Raw genomic sequence first — 20680 nt, 5'->3', positions numbered from 1 at the left:
GAGTCTTGCTCATCGCCCAGGCTGGAGTGCAGTGGCGCGATCTCAGCTCACTGCAAGCTCTGCCTCCCTGTTTCAGGCCATTCTCCTGTCTCAGCCTCCCGAGTAGCTGGGACTACAGGCGCCCGCCACTACGCCCGGCCAGTTTTTTTTGTATTTTTAGGAGAGATGGGGTTTCACCGTGTTAGGCAGGATGGTCTCGATCTCCTGACCTCGTGATCCACCCGCCTCGGCCTCCCAAAGTGCTGGGATTACAGGTGAGCCACCGCGCCCGGCCCTATTTAGTATTCTTATTTCATCTTGTCATTTACTGGGAATCCCTCTGGTCCTCTCATCTATGCCTTTTATTATTATTATTATTATTATTGAGACAGAGTCTCGCTCTCTTGCCCAGGCTGGGGTGCAGTGGCGCAATATCAGTTCACTGCAACCTCTGCCTCTCGGGTTCAAGCAATTCTTCTGCCTCAGCCTCCCGAGTAGCAGGGACTACAGACACATGCCACTGTACCTGGCTAATTTTTATATTTTTAGTAGAGATGGGGTTTCACCATGTTGGCCAGGTTGGTCTCGAACTCCTGGCCTCAAGGGATCCTCCTACCTTGGCCTTCCAAATGCTAGGATTACAGGTTGAGCCACTGTGCCCGGCCTCATGTATGCCTTTATATTCTACTTTTTCTAAAGCTCAAGGGTAAATTTTATTATTATCTTTACTATATATATATATACACACACACACACACGCGCACACACGTAAAGTGCCAATCATCAGCAAGTGTAACTTGCATTTTGTGGCAAATACACACAGAGGTACATGAGATTACAGTAGCACCAGCATTACCAAGGGGCTTATTAAGAATTCAGAATCTCAGATCTCTATCTACTGAGTCAGAATTTGCCCTTTAACAAGATCCCTAGGTAATATGTAAACATATTAAAATTTGAAAAGTATTCCTTTAGAGCAGTGGTTCTCAAACTTCAATGTGCATTGGGTCCAACCCTCAAATTTTCAGTGTAACTGATGTGGGCCTAAAAATCTCCACTTCTACCAAGTTCTTGGGTGATGCTGATGCCGGTGGCTCAGGAACCATACTACACTATATGGAATGAAATAACCAGTAGAATGCTGATGGTTAGGCCGAACACAGTGGCTCATGCCTGTAATCACAGCACTTTGGGAGGCTGAGGCGCGCAGATCACTTGAGGTCAGGAGTTCAAGACCAGCCTGGCCAACATGGCAAAACCCTGTCTCTACTACTTGGGAGGGTGAGGCAGGAGAATTGCTTGAACCTGGGAGGCAGAGGTTGCAGTGAGCCGAGATCGTGCCACTGTACTCCAGCCTGGGTGACCAACCCAGACTCCATCTCCAAAAAAGAAAAAAGAGAGAAAAAAAAAAAGAATGCTGATGTTTATATACAGTTATACAGTCCTGGGGACTGGGTAGAATTAAGAAAGCAGTCAATTTTCTGTGTTCTTTGGTTCAGATGAGGAAGTGTAGTTATGAAAAGTATGAAAGTTTGGGGAAGAAAAGCAACATAGATAATAAATCAGACTGCTTAAAGAGTCAAAAGAATATATTCATATTAGTCCAGGCACGGTGGCTCACGCCTGTAATCCCAACACTTTGGAAGGCCGAGGCGGGTGGATCACCTGAGGTCAGGAGTTCAAGAGCAGCCTGGCCAACATGGTGAAACCTTGTCTCTACTAAAAACACAAAAAATTATCTGGGCGTGGTGGCGGGCGCCTATAATGCCAGATACTCGGGAGGCTGAAGCAAGAGAATCGCTTGAACCCGGGAGATGGAGGTTGCTGTGAGCTGAGATCATGCAACTGCACTCTAGCCTGGGCAACAAGAGTGAAACTCCATCTCAAACAAACAAACAAACAGAATATATCCATATTAGTAAAAACTCTTTCCCCTTTTTACTATCCTACGCCCAAAGCAGGGATAACCTAAGCTCAATAAAACAAAGGAGCCTGCTATCAGTGGGTTTACCTCAAGGGGTTTAATCACTGTCCTGGCAAAGCTCTTCTGTGCTTCCCAAATAGAGCTGGTGAGATATACAGATTCAGGGCCCCATTTAAGAGATGGTATTTCAGTGGGTCTCAAGTCAGGTCCCTAGAAATGACTATTTTTAACATGTTTACCAGGTGCTGCTTGGGTTTGGTAGTTATCACAGGCCATTCTACTCTTCACCTGTCAGTTAAATTTTGCCCACTCTGAGACAAGTTTTCTAATAGCAGGTGTTGAATAAAGTATCCAGCCTGGTGGATTATCAGTAAACAAACACAACTGAGCACAATAGTTAAGTGTTCATTAGGTAATACGCAGATGTTCTTGTTCCAGTGATTCGTACAGAGCCATCTGTCTAGAGGTAGGTAAGAAGAATGGTTCATGGAGATAAATGTCCATCAAGTGATTTTAAAAGCAGAGGGGAGGGAAGAATGCCTGATACTTGGCACAGGTTTTCCTGAATCCAATGGCATTATTGTGTTCTCTAAGTCCATTTCCTGCCCCCCAACTTCATCTCCTCTTTATCTATCCCCTCCTCTGGACTCCCTCTATCTTTATAAAAACAAAGTTTAGTCTTTAACATGTTTACTAAATATAGTTTTATGTTCTTTAATATATATAAGAGAATGAGCATTTACAATTCTGTATCTCTCCCTGCCCACACACACCAAAAAAAAAAAAAAAAAAAAAAAAAAAAAATCAGCTAATTGCTTTCAACTTAATTTTCATGTCTCTTGGAAAAAAAAAAAAAATCAGTTCACAACCTTTTACCTCAAGTGATTTGTATTTCCACAAGTCAGTACTAATAGAAACAAAATCCTCCTTTCAATATCCTATAAGCCTCCTACTTAAGGGAATGAGAATAATGAGGATCAAAATAAAAACATGTCAAATAATAAAACTGCATGATAGTTGCAGTTTTCTGTGAGAAATGAATTAAAAAAAAATCTGAAGTTATCTGAGATGTCTACACAGATAAAACAACAGAAAAGGATCACATGGATTTTAAAATCAATTTGTAGAAAGCTCTTCATTTAAAACGGCAGTGAATAAATTCCCTCAGAGCTCTAGCTCAGAAGAGAACAACACTTATATTTCCTTCTCAGAAAATCTAAAATTATTGACTTTGTGAGTGGGTCTGTTTAAGATTTAGAACACCCTACAGAAATATAATGAAATTGGCAGGGCATGGTGACTCATGCCTATAATCCCAGCACTTTGGGAGGCTGAGGCGGGAGGACTGCTTTGCCCAGGAGTTTGAGACCAGCCTGGGTAACATAGTGAGACTTTGTCTCTACAAGAAAAAATCAAGAAAATTAGCTTGGCGTGGCGGCATCCACCTGTAGTACCAGTTACTTGGGAGGCTGAGTCAGGAGGATCACTTGAGCCCAGAGGACGTAGGTTGCAGTGAGCCCAGATAGCACCACTGTGCTCCAGCCTGGGCAACAGACCCTGTCTCCCCGCCCCAGCCCCCCAAAAGAAATATAATGAAATTATTTCAAATAGCTACTTCTGCCATGAATTAAATCAACCAATTCAGCTTTCTGTAAAACTTACTACCTCTTAGTATCCTCTCAAACAGCACCAGCACTGTTTTGAAAAAGTCTCTAAAGGTGAAGGGGAAGAAATACAAGGCTTGTCTCCCCTACTAGTTTTGGAGAGTAACACCACTGCATTACTGAAAAATTATTTAATTCATGAAGATTAGTTAGTTAAATTTTAATATATATTAAATTCTAAAACAGTCTCACTCTCTCAAAATGTTAGGCCTTTGAGTTATACACAATTTCTGCAGGTAACAGAAATATTTGATACAGAAATATTTGATATTACATATTTACTTCTTTTTCTTTCTTTCTTTCTTTTTTTTGAGACAGTCTCATTCTGTCGCCCAGGCTGGAGTGTAATGCCACGATCTCAGCTTACTGCAACCTCCGCCTCCCGGGTTCAAACAATTCTCCTGCCTCAGCCTCCCAAGTAGTTGGGATTACAGGCACCCACACCACTCCTGGCTAATTTTTTTTTTTCCTATTTTCAGTAGAGCTGATGTTTCGCCACGTTGGCCAGGCTGGTCTCAAACTCCTAACCTCAGGTGATCCACCCACCTCAGCCTCCCAAAGTGCTGGGATTACAGACAGGCGTGAGCTACTGCGTCCAGTTTTACATACATATTTCTACAGTAAGAGTCAAAACAGTAAGGAAGGGTTACTCTGGGGAAGACTCTTGTCTGAGAAACAGGTAAGAGCTGAAGTTGTAAGCTCTGGGAAAGAGAAGGAGCAACACTGAATATATTACTACACTAAGCCCTGGATCCCTAGAGGTAGAGGGGGCAAAGAAATGAAGAAATCAGAAGAAATCTATAGACAGAAGTGATACACTGTTTTTCCCCCTTCTTGTTTTATGTGTCATATGTAAACACTAATATAAAATAATTTGATATACTTTATTCTGTTAAAGGGACAAATGAATAGGTTCTTCAAGCAAAACCCATTTGGTATCACCTGAATTTATTTATAGTTGTGAATGTAGTATTCACCGGGATGTGTGTGAAAGTGAAGTCTTTTTTCTTGCATTACTTAAGGCTCCTCATTTGTAGAGAACAATTAGATTATATTATTGACCTTTTAAAGCAAGGCAGATACAAATAAACCAGACTCTTCATTATTACAGATTAAATAACAAATGTCAAAATAAAAACCCAAAGTTAACAGAAACATAACATTGTATCTTACTTTTACAGTTTCGACATCTCCAGCCTTTGCAGCTTCCAGCAATTGTCTGTCTGCCTCTGAATTACCTAATGAGATACCCTCTAAAAAAGAGAGAGAGAGAAAGAGTGACTAACCTCTACTTGGAAGATGGAACCAAGCTTTATGGAAGGCATCTCATCAGAAAGCAAAGTTCTTTTACAATTTGGTAGATTATGTACGAAATCTCCATGGTAGTAAGAGGTTGTGGGGTGGGAAGGGAAAAATAAGATTCTCTTAAAACTCTTTGAAATACAATACATATAAGCAAAATATGCAAATGTATATAATGATTATAAAATGTGATTTAAGCAATATAAAGGAACATAAAGTAGATGACTAAAGATGGCCTGTTCTATAAGCAAGCCATTGGAATGGTGCAAAAGTATTAAATTAAGACAGCAACCAGAAATCTAACTGTGGTTCTCTCATTAATTAGCTATCTGAACTGGAGGAAGTCACTGGAACTTCCTGGACCTCAGATTTTTTTAAATTCTAAAGACATAAGGTAGACTGGGAGAAATGTAACACCATTTCCAGGTCTGAAATTCTATGTTTATAGCTCATTTAAAGTGTCAGAAAAGGAAAACATCTACCTTGCACCTTAGAACAAAATAAACTCCAGATGGATTAAAGATGTAAGTATGAAAAATTGAACCTTAAAAATGCTAGAAGAAAACGGGGGAATATCTTCATAACATGGAATAAAAAAGCTTCTTAGAGCAGTACATCAAAAGCAGCATCAAAAAAAGAAAATTGGTATATGGAAAAATATGTCAGGTAATAACAACATTAAACAAGAACAAAATGGAAAAAAACCAAACTGTAACATGCACCTTTAAAGAGAATATATTTGAGGCTACAGTGAGCCAAGATAATGCCATTGCACTGTAGCCTGGGCAACAAGAGTGAAACTCCGTCTCAAAAAAAAAAAAAAAAAAAAAAAAAAAAAATATATATATATATATATATATAAAATACACATATACATATATATGGTGTTCTCATGAAAGGAGTACTTTGAAAGGCTTCAACAAATGAGACAAAGACATGAACAAGAAATTCACACATACAAAAAAGATAAATGGTTGGCTGGGCATGGTGGCTCACGCCTGTAATCCCAGCACTTTGGGAGGCCAAGGCGGACAGATTACTTGAGGTCAGGAGTTGGAGACCAGACTGGGCAATATGGTAAAACCCCGTAACTACTAAAAACAAAAAAGTTAGGCGCATGCCTATAATCTCAGCTACTCAGGATGGTGAGGCATGAGAATCGCTTGAACCTGGGAGGCAGAGGTTGTAGTGAGCCAAGATCGCGACACTGCACTCCAGCCTGGGTGACATAGTGAGAATCCATCTCAAAAATAGATAAATAAAATAAAAGAATAATTAAAAAAAAAAAAGAAGGTCCGGGCGTGGTGGCTCATGCCAGTAATCCCAGCACTTTGGGAGGCCGAGGCGGGCGGATTAGAAGGTCAGGAGTTCGAGACCAGCCTGGCTAACATAGTGAAACTCCATCTCTACTAAAAATACAAAAAATTAGCCGGGTGCGGTGGTGTGTGCCTGTAATCCCAGCTACTTGGGAGGCTGAGGCAGGAGAACCACGTGAACCCAGGAGGCAGAGGTTGCAGCGAGCTGAGATTGCACCACTGCACTCCAGCCCGGGCGACAATGCGAGACTCTGTCTGGAAAAAAAAAAAAAAAGAAAAAGAAAAAAAAGAGAAATGGGCAACAAACACTTTAAAATTACGTTCAAACTTACTCATAATCAGAAATGCAAATTAAAATATCATTTTTTTTTCCATCTGCTAGTAGGCAGAGAGGAAATGGAGAGCTACACTGATGAGACTTTTATAGTTAGCATTAAAATCTATTACTTCTGTAATTCACACATGCATATTCACTCAAGGAAAGTATTAAGAATTGTAATATCTAGTGCTGACAGAAAACAGGTGCTTTCATATACTCCGACTGTAAAATGCTAAATACCAGCTTTCTATTAATAGAAGATAATTTGACAATTACATGCTACCCTTTGACCTGGAAATTCCACTTCAATAATTTATTGTAAGAAACTAGTTGGAAAGGCAAGTAAAAAGCTATATGTAATGGTACTTAGTATAAAACTGACAAGACTGTACATTCTATCACTAGCCAACTGCATAGGACCAGTGTTATTATCCCAAAAACTGACAAGGAAATGAATGTGTGATATATGGGGGAAGTAATGGGAATCTTGAAAGCAGTCTTGTAAGTTCACAGTTTTGGCAGATTCCAGGAGGTTGCATCAATCTGCTTTCATCTGTTCAAGCAGTGTTTCTCAAAACTTGGTTCCCAGAACAAAGGCATAAAAATCATCAACGATTTACTGTTAAAGACAGAAAAGCTTGATCTATTACATTTTTCTCATCTGAACTTTCAGATGTCAAAGCTACTGCATTACATTCTAATAAAGGTAGAGATGTACACAAAAAAACTTTAAAATTTATGGGACCAGATCTCTGGGTTGAAATGTTTCATCTATGCCAAGGGTGTAGATATTTGATCTAAATATTTTAAGATGTAATGAATATGAGTGTACTCAGTTGTTAAATGTTTTAATAAGCCAGAGAGTTGGCTACCTTATACAAACTCTACCTCCCTTGAATACGTAGGATCTAAAAATTCCTTTCTTTAAAAATAAATAGCCACCATTTTATCTTACTCTTAAAACTTTCTCGATAAAAACTTGAAAGCCATCTATTTAACTTCAGAAAATGTGCAGAAAATGCTACTGGAACAAAAATCGTAATTATCACTTAATGACACTTGGGGACTGAAGATATTCAGCTGATTAAAAGTATAATAACCTAAGAAGAAATAACCAAAAATTCTCAAAATTGTTTTCTTATTACCAACTCCTACCTATAATACCTGATATGTGAAAAATTTTTAAAGGTTAATTTAAAACAATTCATTTCATGGAAACATATACTACCTTGGAGGAGTTGCTGTACGTTTTCATTTCCCATCTGTAAAGCAGTAAAGCCCTGAAGGGATATAATGTTAGGATCACACCCATAGCTCAGGAGTAGGCGGCAGGTTTGTAGATGGCCACAATAAGCAGCTCTGTGTAGAGAAGTCTGACCAAGATTATCCAAAGCATTAACCTTAACAATGCAGAAAAAATTGAAGTTAGCCTGCAATGCAAAATTTAAAACCATGCAATCATGTATTTAACACTTTTTACTACTTTTAAGTCTCAATTTTTTATGAGGCCTATTATCCAATGCCAAAGCAAGTATTTTTGCTCCAATCTAGAGAATAAATTTACCAATTCATGAAGGCTACCATCAGAAGGAAGACCCAATTTTGGGTTAAATGTGAGATGCTGAATAGTAATTGTGTTTATCATTAAAGCATTCACAGATTCACAGATATTTAGAGCTAGACATTGCCTAAGAAAGTTCAACCCATGTATTTTTACGGATCTCTAAAGTGTAGAAATGTAAAGATTAACCCCAAGATAGACAACTGTAACAAAGCCAAGATAAATTAGCATTAAAATGCTTATTTCTATTGGTTTAATCTTCTCCCTTATTTATTATGTAAACTATATAGATACACATACTATGGAATAGTCACACAGTGGAATCACTCAGCAATAAAAAGGAACCAACTATTGATACATGGATGAATCTCCAAAACATTATACAATGTGGTAAAAGCCTTACACAAAAGCATATATTTTGCATCATTCCATGTATGTCAAGGCCTAGAACAGGCACTTTTATGTCAGAAAAAATAAAATGGTTATCTGTCAAAGTGGAGATTGCCTGGGACTGTGCATTACTTCTGCCATGAGATAATGTATCTCTACAGGAGTTTTGGTTATACAGGTGTATGTACTAGTCAAAATTCGGCAAATATGCGTTTAAGATCTCTGCATTTCACTGCATTCAAATTTTACATATAAAGAAAAACTGTAAACAAAGATTAAACTCTAGTTGATGTGCATGTGGAAGTATTTAGGAGGAACAGTCTGCAAATTACTTTGAAATGTGTGAAAAAATAAGATATTGGTGGATGGAGGGAAAAATGGAAAGATATGTAATAAAACACTATAGTAAAATGTTAGTAATAGAATCTAAGTGGTAGGAAGGTATTCTCTGCAAAATTCTTTTTACTTGGTTATATCTTTGAAATTTTTCACAGTAAAAAAAATTACCTGTAAAACTCCACCAACCTTATCTCTACCTCCCTGCCCTGGAAATAATTATTCAACATAACTAAGAAATTAAGTTCCTCAGTAATCAATCCTGTGGACAACAGTGTGTTTTAAGACACTGACCTATTCATACTCATGGAATCAGATAATATGTGAATGGGAATATAATCAAGATCTCAATAAACCTAAAACTAGAGTATGAATAGCTAGGCTCCATGCTTACAGGGCCTGAAAAATTGATTTAAAATGCTCAGAACAATCAAACTGTTTATTCACATACCCTAACTCGCTGAAATGTGAAAAATACCCACTTAAAAAAAAACTTTATCTGGGTACCCCTTTATGTTAGGATTAGGGTGACCACTTGTTCTGGTTTGCCTAGGACTTTCCTGGTTTTAGCACTGAAAGTCCTGTGTTCCCAAAAAACCTCAAGTCCTGGACAAAACTGGATGGTTGGTCACCCTAGTCAAGATTGTTTCATTGTGCATCCAGATATTCTTCAAGTAATGTACCACAAGTACGAAAAAAGCAATCAACAAACAGTTATAGAACAGAGAGACAAGATATGCCAAGCAGTCAAGCAGATATAAACTTTATTTTATTCAATAATTTACAATAGGAAAAATCAAGATTATACATTATCAAGAATTCCCCCAAATCAAAGCGAAATTAAGACACAGAGAGGCAACACAAAAAGAAATTAAAGAACTCTAAGTGGTTTCTTGAATGAATGGAAACTCAAGAAAGGACAGGTAAGAATAAACTATTCTGCAAATTTCATTTATGGAAGGGCCTCAGAGGCCATCCAAGGAGAAGAGCGTCTATTCCTTTCTCCCTTCATCTACAGCACATCTATGCTTTCTCTGTTATAGAGTATACTGAATTTCAGCTAAAGATTTTGTTTGAAGGAGGCAAGGATCTGTGGCTAAAAACTGTAAAAACTGCTGTATTAGGTGACTACTGTCATCTCTTCCAATCTGAGGTAATATGTATATCTTTTACTGAGTAGTACTTTTAAAAGTTCCTGGGTAAGAGATGATTTCTAGCTTTGATGAAAGCATATTTGGTGAATAAAATGCTTTGTGCACGAATGCCAACTAAAGAACAGTAACTTATCAACATGGGGAGCTATTATGTTTTTTGTAAAATTATTTAAATAATATATTTCCTTCCGTTCAAGTCCTTTGACTTAGTTACAGAAATAACAGAGGGTAAAAACAAAAACAAAAACGAAAGCAAAAAAATGGTGATTGGGGTAAATAACAGAAGTTATCATGACAACCAAGAATTAGAAGATATGGGTGAGAAAAGACGATTAGAAAAGATGATAGGTCGGAAAAGTCCTTACGGATAACTATGACCTGTGGGCTGTGGTTAAAAGGAATGGAGGAGGGAGGACATACAGGAATAATGTGTGTCTGAATAAACCCATAGATGTTCTAGCAAAAATTAGATATAGAAAAGGTTACCTGCAGGACAATTCTTAAGCATAGTAATCTATGCTTAAGGGAAAAAAAGTAATACTCATGAGAAAGTAAATCGTTTAGGAAGTCAGGCATTTCACCTGCTAAATAAAAAATAACTCATTGGATTACCAAAGATTACCAAAAAGGAAGTATACCTTTGCTTCATGTTTCACCACTACTTCAACAACATCATTATGAGCTTTCTCAGATGCCACGTGCAGAGGAGTCAAGAATCTTAAAGAGAAAAAGTCAGCCAGACAGTGAATATATTTTCCAAAAGAGTAAAATCTCAATAACATTAAATTATTAAATGTATACTTACTCTTTCGTCTTTTCATTGATGTTTGCTCCTTTTCTTAGCAACAGTTCACATATTTGCTTTCTTTTGGGATATGGAGATGCAGCAGCACAATGCTAAATAATTTAAATTGCAGCATTAATCAAGGACTATACATAACTGATTTTAAGAACATTCGTGTTTCCCATCAAGAACTATCAAGTAGTTATTTAATCTTTTTGTTTTACTTTTGACACAACTTTGCTTTTGACTTTTGGTTGAACAGAATTGCAACAATTACCAAATTCTGACAGGGCCTGAAAATCCTACCTATCAGATAATATCTATTATTAAATATTCCAATCAAACTTTACAGTTGTCCTGTATCTTTGAAAAAGCTATCATTGGTGTGATGAAAACCTTAATGTGACCAATATCCTTTTCAAAACTGTTTCCAAGTGGCACTGTGTTGATGCATTTTAAATGTTAAGAAAACACCCCAAAGGTTGAGGTTTCTTTACATGAAGAAATAACAGAATAAAGCCGGACGTGGTAGCTCATGCCTGTAATCCCAGCACTTTGGGACGCCGAGGCAGGCGGGTCACCTGAGGTCAGCAGTTCAAGACCAGCCTGGCCAACATGGTGAAACCCCCCCCTCTACTAAAAATACAAAAATTAGCCGGTTGTGGTGGCATGCGCCTGTAATCCCCGCTACTTGGGAGGCTGAGACAGGAGAATCACTTGAACCCAGGAGGTGGAGGTTGCAGTGAGCTGAGATCATTCCACTGCACTCCAGCCTGGGTGAGAGAGCAAGTGACTCCATCTCAAAAAAAAAAAAAAAAAAAGAAATAACAACATTCATCAGTTCTGGATTCTGTTTGGTAATAGCACTGATGGAACAGCTGATAAGCTGAGCAGTACTTATATCTCTCTCAACTAGTTGCTTCGGCAGAATAAGGAGCATGCATTACCTCTTTGCAAAATCAGTGGTGGAAAATGATATAATCTGGAGTTTGAGGCTGCAGCATCTCTATGTATGATGTATCCAGGAGGAAAGGAGACAGGAAGTAGAGATTTGCCAGTTATAAGCCTAAGCCTAATATCTGCATAACAGGTGTTCAATAATGTCTGAATGATACATGACTAAATCAATGTATATATGTTAAGTTAAAACTGAAACCTGAAAACCTACAGAATAAAGATTCTGGGTAATTTTTCAGCTAAGTTGCTCTACACATCTAAAAACACAATACATATGAAATTTGTTATTTGATTTTAACCTGTTGTTAATCATAAAGTTTATCGGATCCTCATGACTTTGCTGCAGATCCATTCTTTGATGTTGTCGTCACCAAAATCATTCCTTTATCCTAAATAAAACCAATTCTAATTGGAGAACATAGTTCCTTTGGTAGGTTAAGGGTAATCATCCCAGGACATCTATTATGAGAGCACAGAGACTGGACATGGTTTTTTAAATACTTTTTTTTGTTTTAAAATCACATCCACCTCAAATTACACCCTGCTCCTCTGCACCATCATGGAGCAGGGCCTGTAAATCTCTGGGAACCTGTAAGAAACTGCTACTGCACCATAACCACTCACCAACACATCTCCTACTGTGTTTTAAGGTTAATTACCAAAACGAGTTGCTTAATAGTAGTATGTATATTTAGGGGAAAACAACACGTAGTATTAGCTTTTCAGACCAGAATTTTCCATGTTAGTCTTTCCAAGTTTCTTTGTACAGTTTTAATGCTGTTGTGGTTTTAATTTTGTACTAGTATTTCTTATTAGTCTACAGCTTAACTATTTTTTTTTAAATTTAGATGTTTCTTACACGCAGTAAAAAAGGTCCAAAATGCTTTACAGGTAGGTTTCTACATAAACTTCATAGTTTACATTATGGCATAAGGAAGAAAACTTATTATAAAAGATATTAGGTAAGTAAGGCTTACCATCAGTTAAATCTGCTTCTACACACATTAATTTACTTATCTTCTCTTACCCGAAGCACATTCTGCAACTCATACAACAGGATTTACTTTCTTCCTTTTACATTTCTACCTTTAAATTTTTTTTCACCTTTCGATTTTAAGGTAGCCCCTGATTTTACCATTCGCTCTCTTACCTTTTATCACGTATCCCTATTAGCTCCCATTCTTTTCTGTTTTTCCTTAGGCTTCTCTACTCACATCCACTTTGTCATAGCTCCACAGTTATTATTACCTCTGTCAGGGAAGTAACCTCTAAAATACTTTATACACATTCTAGATTTAATTTTGAAGAAGGAAGCGACTACACCAAGTGTTTTTATCTGGATGGTGGTATTTATTTTATTTTTCATTATTTTCATTGGGTTCCAAAATTTCTAACTTAAGCATTCATTTTTATAACCTCTAAAAAAGCAAATGATATGTATCATTTATGATAATAAAAGCATTACATATAATACATGCCAGAATCTGAACAGATTTTTTTTTTCTGGAGATTCTCGAACTGATAATAGCTTGGCCTTCTGCAGGGTGAGGCTGTCTATTTTTTGGCACTGTTTAAATTTTTAAAAAATATTTGTATAGGCAGTAATTTTTTAAAACTACAGACTCAAAAAAATGCTAGTTCTAAAAGTAGGATATTATTATTAGTTTAGCACGTTCTTGGTTATTGTATTTTAAAAACTTAAATCTGAAACATTACCAATGCTGTTTCATGTGTTTGAGGATGCTTGAAATTCACCATTTCCAGAGAGAGATGTTTTTTGATTCGAGTAACATCAGCTTCTCGTGCAGCTTGCAGCAACGAGTGGCCTTTAAATTCATCTAGATGAAGAAAAAGCATTTATATCTATAATGAGATCAAATTGAAAAGGCTTACCTAAAAGATACCTAGTATTTTCCTTGAAATTATTTTCAAAATAATCTTCCAATACAGCCAGATTGAGGCTCTAAAGATATTCTCCAAATTTAACCCCTGAAACAGACAGGGGTACTCCAGTTCCCCTCAGTTATGGTGCAACTGTATAGACATATGGCCTCAAGAATGTACACAGGTTTAGCCCATGGCAGAATCATGGTCTGTTCTAATTCATAATTCATTTTGGGATATCTGGAATACTACAATATATTCCTAGACCAGAGAGGTTTTAGAATTTTTCAAGCACAAAATTTTTCTCAGTAAAGAAACAGTGATCTCTACACTGACATCATGGCTATAACAGACAGTTTTGCTCATACCATCAGGGAACTGGGAACTAGACAAGTTGGATATTTGCAAAAGCCACCTATGATGATGAAAAAATAAAAGAGGTTTTCCTTAAGATTCTCTTTTACTCATCAGACTTGTGGAACTACCAATTATTCTTTATTATTCCAGGATAATACAAATCCATTATAAGTTGCTTATTTATATGCACTAATACCATATCCAAACTAGGTGGTTATTTCTCACTACATTTACTTCAGCTATAGACAGAAAATCAAAGAACTGGGGCCAGGTGCCAACAAATATTAGATGTTAAGATCTGGAGGCTGTTTACAAGATGGCAATCTTATGAAGCTGTAACTTCACAAATTCATAAGCTTCATAGATTAAACAGAAAAGTCATATCAAAGATGAAAACCAAATGCTTTCATTTCAAAGGCATACCATCTAATAAGTCTAATACAGTACATATAAAAAGCACATAAGTTGACTTGAAAAAATTAATACAAACATATTTTATTTTCATAGCATCTTAAATAGAAACTTCCAAATTATTAAATATGCTAAACAACATGGATACCCATGGCTAAGAAAAATATTCTATTATTTAAACATTTCTAAAAACAAACAGGAAAGAAAAAATGTTCAGTTTATTGATATAATATCCTACCTGAACATTCATAATTTTATACTCACATGCTAATCTTTCTTTTAACTGTGGTGTGGGAGCCAGGTCTATAGCACTTTTATTGTGACAATTGAGCAGTGTTGGGTCTGCACCATAACTTAAGAGAAGAGAACATACTTCAACCCTGTTCTTAGAAGCTGCCTCATGAAGAGGAGTGAACTGCCACAAGTCCATTGCATTTACACATGCACCATGCTGGAGAGCAAAAAGCATCATATATTTAACGTTCAATTTTCTAAAGAACTCAGAATTATTAGTACTGTGTAATTTAACATCATACAGCTAAAATAGGTTATGTTCCCAAAGTTCACTTTTTAAGCCAATTATTTCAGAATGAGTATACATTTTTCCCAAAGGAAAAAACAGTAGCTGATTGCTAGGCCTACCCACGAGGGTCTACTTAACTTTTCTACTTTTAAGAACAGTTAAGAATGAAGCTTTAGATTTAACCTGCATCTTTTCCAAGAACGAATTCTCCTCTTGAGGGATAGCTGACATACAGTGAAACACACAACTTTGATAATTCTGACAAATGTATATATCTGTGATACCATCACCCAAATCAAGATATAAGACCCTTTCATTACCCCAGAATGTTTCCTCATGCTCCTTTTATAGACAATTCCTGCTCCCATTCTGGCCACATATTAGATATATCTGTTCTTCAATTTCATAAAAATGGAAGAATATAAATTTCTTTGTCTAGATTCTTTCATACATATGTTTCTGAGATTCATTCATGTTGTTGCATAAGTAGTTCATTTTCATTGTTGAGGAGTATTTCACAGTATAGATACACCATAATTTGCTTATTTATCATCCTATTAAGGGACATTTGGACTGTTTCTAGTTGGCCGGTTGAGTATCTCTAATCTGAGAACCTGAAATGCAAAATACTCCAAAATCCAAAACTTCTGAATACTGACGTGACGCCACAAGTGGAAAATTCCACACCTAACCTCATACACACAAACTTAATCATGCACAAAATTATTAAAAATTTATACAAAATTATCTTCAGGCTACGTGTATAAGGTGCATATGAAACATAAGTGAATTTCATGTGTAGACCTGGGTTCCATCCTCAAGATATCTCATTACATAGTATATATGCAATATTCTAAAATCCAAAAAAATCTGAAATCTAAAACACTTCTAATCCCAAGCATTTCAGACAATGGATAGTCAACCTGTGTTACAAATCAGCTATCATAAACATTTCTTTATGAACATATACTGTCATGGTAGATATAAGTTTAACTTTATTAGAAACTGTCAAAAGAGTTTTCTAATGTGGCTATAGCATTTTATACAGCCACCAGCAACATTTGAGTTCCAATTGCTACATATCCTTGCTAACACTTTCTATTGTTAGGCTTTTTAATTTTAGCCGTTTCCAAGTACTGGAGTTGGCTAAGCATGGAACACTGAAGCCATACTAGTTTAACCAATCAAACACAAATTTCCTACTACAGCATTCAACTAAGGTGAACCAGCTTCTTACACTTTCAATATTTTCAACAATGGGGAGCTAATTTGCAGCCAACATGGCTTTTTATAGTTACTAGAGAACTTCTGTTGTTAGAAAGTTTTCTTCTACATTAAGTTAAAATATGCACTCTTAACTTTCATCTGTTTGCCTCTGGAGCAAAAGACATCATAAAGGACACTCATCTTATAAATCAGATGGTTTCCACTTATTCTCGTGGTGGCCCTCAACTAAATATACTTGAGCTTAAAAAATTCATTAAAAAATAATTGAGGCCAGGGGCAGTGGCTTATGCCTGTAATTCCAGCACTCTGGGAGGCCAAGGTGGGTGGATCGCTTGAGCTTAGGAGTTCAAGACCAAACTGGGCAATATGGTGAACCCCTATCTCTACAAAAAATAAATTAACCATGTGTGGTGGTACCACGCCTGTAATTTCAGCTACTCGGGAGGCTGAGGTGGGAGGATCACCTGAGCCCGGGAAGGTTGTGGCTGCAATGAGCCATGATTGCGCCACTGCACTCCAGCCTGGGTGGCAGAGTGAGACCCTCTCCCTCTGGCCAAAAACAACAACAACAACAACAAACAAAACCAAGAGCCTAAAATCATAGATTCCAGTGTGGTTTGGGTGTGCAGAGTACACTGCATCCATGATTATATTTGCTTGCAATACTATTCTACTATTGGCACAAAATTATGACAGCTTTTTAAGTTGTCATATTACAATTTATACTTTGAGTTAATGGATCATTTAAACACTCTGTATTATTGTTTAAATTAAGAAGTAAACATCAAAGCATTTTCTCCTCTCCCATCTTGTTCTTGTGCGACTTATTTCGTGAACTTAAGTGTCCTTGCTGAGCCCCATTATATTTAATCTTACTGGCTTCAATCAAAGCTTAGAGCCTGGTGAGATGGTTTTGACCCTTGATTCTATCAACTTGAATATTAGTTATCCTTCCCAGCTTCATGTTAATCTGCAAACTGGGTAAGTATCCCTTTTAATTTTTTATCAAGTCAACCATAAAAGTGTGCATCACAACAAAGATAAAGATAGAAGCTTCAGGCCCCACTGGAGGTTCCAACATTGCCTTCCAAGCAAAGAAATATCAGTCAACACACTGCACAGTGGTTTAATTAATTATGACTCTATCTGACATAATTTTTCCCTCCACTCTAGCCAGATCTATCTGCTTGCTTCCTAGTATTCAGAGACTATGAGGAAGAATGTTAAGAGAATTCCCTGTTAGTCTTGTGCCTGTTAGTGCCAGACCTTCATTATTTGAATGCTTTGCCCAGGGAATCATGTCTTAGTGCCTTCCATGGCTAGCAAATGCCCTGGTCATGGAAAGCAGTCACTGGGTGTTTGCTGTTAAATGCCAGCTTCTGCTAGCCAAACTATTTAGGCAAGTGTTGCCAATTGACTCAGCACTGCTCAGAATCTGCATTCTCAATCCCTATCTACTTGTTTTCTCCTGACTTTGCTTAACTTTACTACCCTGGTAACTATTACACCCTCACGTTAGCTAACCCCCTCTGTAGGTATGACCTCTAGTCAGCCTTTCATTCTTATTTAGTAAAACACTAGGTCTTAGGAAAATACCACTCAGTTGTCTTTAAGTCCCAGTGCAATCTGTTTGATGTTTCATTCTTATCCATAACAACTTTCTAATGTTCTGCTGGAGTCAAGATTTTATAAGAAGCAAAAGCATTACTCTCACAAATGTATAACACTACAGCCACATTATAAGTTTACTAAGGTTTATATGCTACTCAGAGTATCTAATTATTATTATAAAGTTGTTTCTACGGGAAAATGTATTTCATAAGACGCAGGCCCAAAAGGAACCACAGAGGCATTGGAAACAAGTGTCCTCTTTCTCTTCCCATAACAGCTGCAGAGAGTGGGGAAAAGTACTGAAGGGGTAGAATGGGTGCAGGGTAACAGAAGTTAAAGGGTATGGGTAACATCCTGGGATCCACTCCCAAGGATAATATATATCTTCTACTCTCACCTAAAAGGGATCAAAATAGGAAGTTTCGGGCTGGGCTTGGTGGCTTATGTCTGTAATCCCAGCACTTTGGGAGGCTGAGGCGGGCAGATCACCTGAGGTCAGGAGTTCAAGAGCAGCCTGGCCAACATGGTGAAACTCTGTATCTACTAAAAATAGAAAATTAGCTAGGCATGGTGGCACATACCTGTAATCCCAGGTACTTGGGAGGCTGAGGCAGGAGAATCGCTTGAACCCAGGAGGCAGAGGTTGCAGCGAGCTGATTGTGCCACTGCGCTCCAGGCTGGGAGACAAAGCAAGACTCCGCCTCAAAAAAAAAAAAAAAAAAGTTTCTTGCTAGTCTTGGGAACCTGTTTGTTAAACAGTTGTTGAACATACTGGAAGAAGTGAACCTTACCAAATGGGCCTGCTCCAACTCAAAGTACAATTGGCAAATCTTGCTATTATATCTGGTGGTTTTAACAAAATATGATTCACTAAAAACTGCTTCTTAGAGTTTTGAAACTTCACCTTTAGCTATAAATTATGGAATCACTTTATCTGCTATTCATTATTATTATTATTATTATTATTTTTTGAGACAAGGTCTCACTCTTGCCCATGCTGGAGTGCAGTGGTGCGATCTGGGCTGACTGTAACCTCCATCTCCAGGGTTCAAACGATTCTCCTGCCACAGCCTCCTGAGTAGATGGGATTTCAGATGATGCATCACAAGATGATGTGTAGCAAGATAACACTGCTACTTTATATTTTAAAACATATAGTATCCAGGCTGGGTATGGTGGCCCATGGCTGTAATCCCAGCACTTTGGGAGGCCGAGGCAGGTGAATCACTTGAGGTCAGGAGTTCAAGACCAGCCTGGTTTCACCAGAGATGGTGAAACCCCATCTCTAACAAAATTTAGCTGGGCGTGATGGCGCATGTCTGAAATCCCATCTACTCAGGAGGCTGTGGCAGGAGAATCGTTTGAACCCTGGAGGTGGAGGTTGCAGAAAGCCAAGATCGCACCACTGCACTCCAGCCTGGGCAAGAGTGAGACCTTGTCTCAAAAAAAAAAAAAAAAAAAAAAACAAAAAAAAAACCATATGGTATCTCAAAAATCTCAAAGCAGTCAAATGCTGAGCTATCAGTCACCTATATTTTATAATGCTTATAAATACTTCTACTTCTTTAAGCACTAAGAACACAGAAAATAAAAAGAAACCCAGATACACTAATGTATTTCAAGTTACTCTACATAACTCCAGAAAGTAATTAGAGAGTACAAGAGCACTAACCTTGACCAAAAGTTCAGTTACTTCATAATGACCATAAGAACAGGCATTGTGCAATGGTACCAGATCACTACAATGAGAAGGGGAAAAAAAATCCTGTTTTAGTATATATTTCTTAGGCCTACGGAAATTTATAAATTAAAATGTATTTAATTACTTAAATAGCAAGTGGATTATGTGATGTTCTAATAAAAATGTTCAAAATTTAGTAACATCCATTTGAACCCTAAGTCCTAAGAATTTGAACTCCCAAGTCTCTTTCAAATCTGTCTTCCTTTATACTTCACCGCTACTGCCACTGCCTTAGTTTGGGTCTGTTATTTCTCCCTTGCACTACTGAAACAGCCCCCACTCCACTTTATCCTCCAAGCTGAGGCAGATTTTTCTAAAAGGTAAGTCTGATGTAGTTACACCTTAACACTGTGCTTTCAAGAGATGGTTCCAACTTATTAACGTGGCACACACAATTATCTGGCTCCCTCTCTAGGCTTACCCTTCAATAATGATATGCTAAACTTATAGTTCCCTGTATGTCTCTACACATACTGTTCCCTGGGTATAGATTTCCCTCCCTCCTTTGTTCTGGATCATTTCTACATGTCTTTTCCAGACTTAGCTCAAATACTAGCTCATTTTTAAAACTTTTTTGAGATCCTTAATAAGCTGAAACCCAATTCTTCCATGATGGGAGTGGAGGAAGAACTTTCTCTATGGGAAGATACAGTGAAACTTTAAAATCTTGACTTCTATCTTTAAGCTTTTCCTTCTCCTTTGGGATCACTCACTAATATGCTGCCACAGCCACCATCATGCCAGCCTCTGGTAAGGGATGGTCACCTGTGATTTAGTCTTTAGTTCTACGAGTCCTCTCTTGAAAGGTTCATGGCTTTCCTTACTATTTTTGAATATATGATTCTTCACTTGCCTGAGCACCAATTTTGTTCCTGACCACCTACTAGATGCTTCCACTATGTTCCTGTATCATCCCATTAAACTAAGTGTTCTGGGCCGGGCGTGGTGGCTCACATCTGTAAACTGAGCACTTCGGGAGGCTGAGCCAGGTGGATTACCTGAGGTCAGGAGTTCGAGCCTGGCCAACATGGTGAAACCTCGTCTCTACTAAAAATATGAAAATTAGCTAGGTGTGGTGGTGGGTGCCTGTAATCCCAACTACTCAGGAGGCTGAGGCAGGAGAATCACTTGAACCTGGGAGGCAGAGGTTGCAGTGAGCCGAGATCTTACCACTGTACTCCAGCCTAGGCGACAGAGCGAGACTCTGTCTCAAAAAAAAATAAAAAATAAAAAAAAAATA

General features: G+C 37.7%; 1 protein-coding gene across 2 annotated transcripts in view; it reads right to left on the bottom strand.

The window, feature by feature from the left end:
- Window positions 1-20680, bottom strand: part of TNKS2 (tankyrase 2) — a 66734-nt gene that overhangs the window by 25237 nt on the left and 20817 nt on the right. Inside the window, exons 7-13 of one of the 2 annotated variants that reach the window (XM_050805678.1) lie at window positions 19372-19438; window positions 14603-14789; window positions 13403-13524; window positions 10751-10842; window positions 10584-10662; window positions 7733-7904; window positions 4741-4820 (exon numbers count right to left, since the gene is read on the bottom strand). In XM_050805678.1, coding sequence (XP_050661635.1) covers window positions 4741-4820; window positions 7733-7904; window positions 10584-10662; window positions 10751-10842; window positions 13403-13524; window positions 14603-14789; window positions 19372-19438 — 799 coding nt within the window. The remainder of the gene's footprint in view (window positions 1-4740; window positions 4821-7732; window positions 7905-10583; window positions 10663-10750; window positions 10843-13402; window positions 13525-14602; window positions 14790-19371; window positions 19439-20680) is intronic. The other variant, XM_050805679.1, reaches the window with a different exon arrangement.

Source organism: Macaca thibetana, chromosome 9 (genome assembly GCF_024542745.1).
Source record: "Macaca thibetana thibetana isolate TM-01 chromosome 9, ASM2454274v1, whole genome shotgun sequence".
Classification (NCBI taxonomy): Eukaryota; Metazoa; Chordata; class Mammalia; order Primates; family Cercopithecidae; genus Macaca; species Macaca thibetana.
Note: the sequence above shows the minus strand (reverse complement) of the source record. Positions and strands in the feature narration are given on the sequence as shown.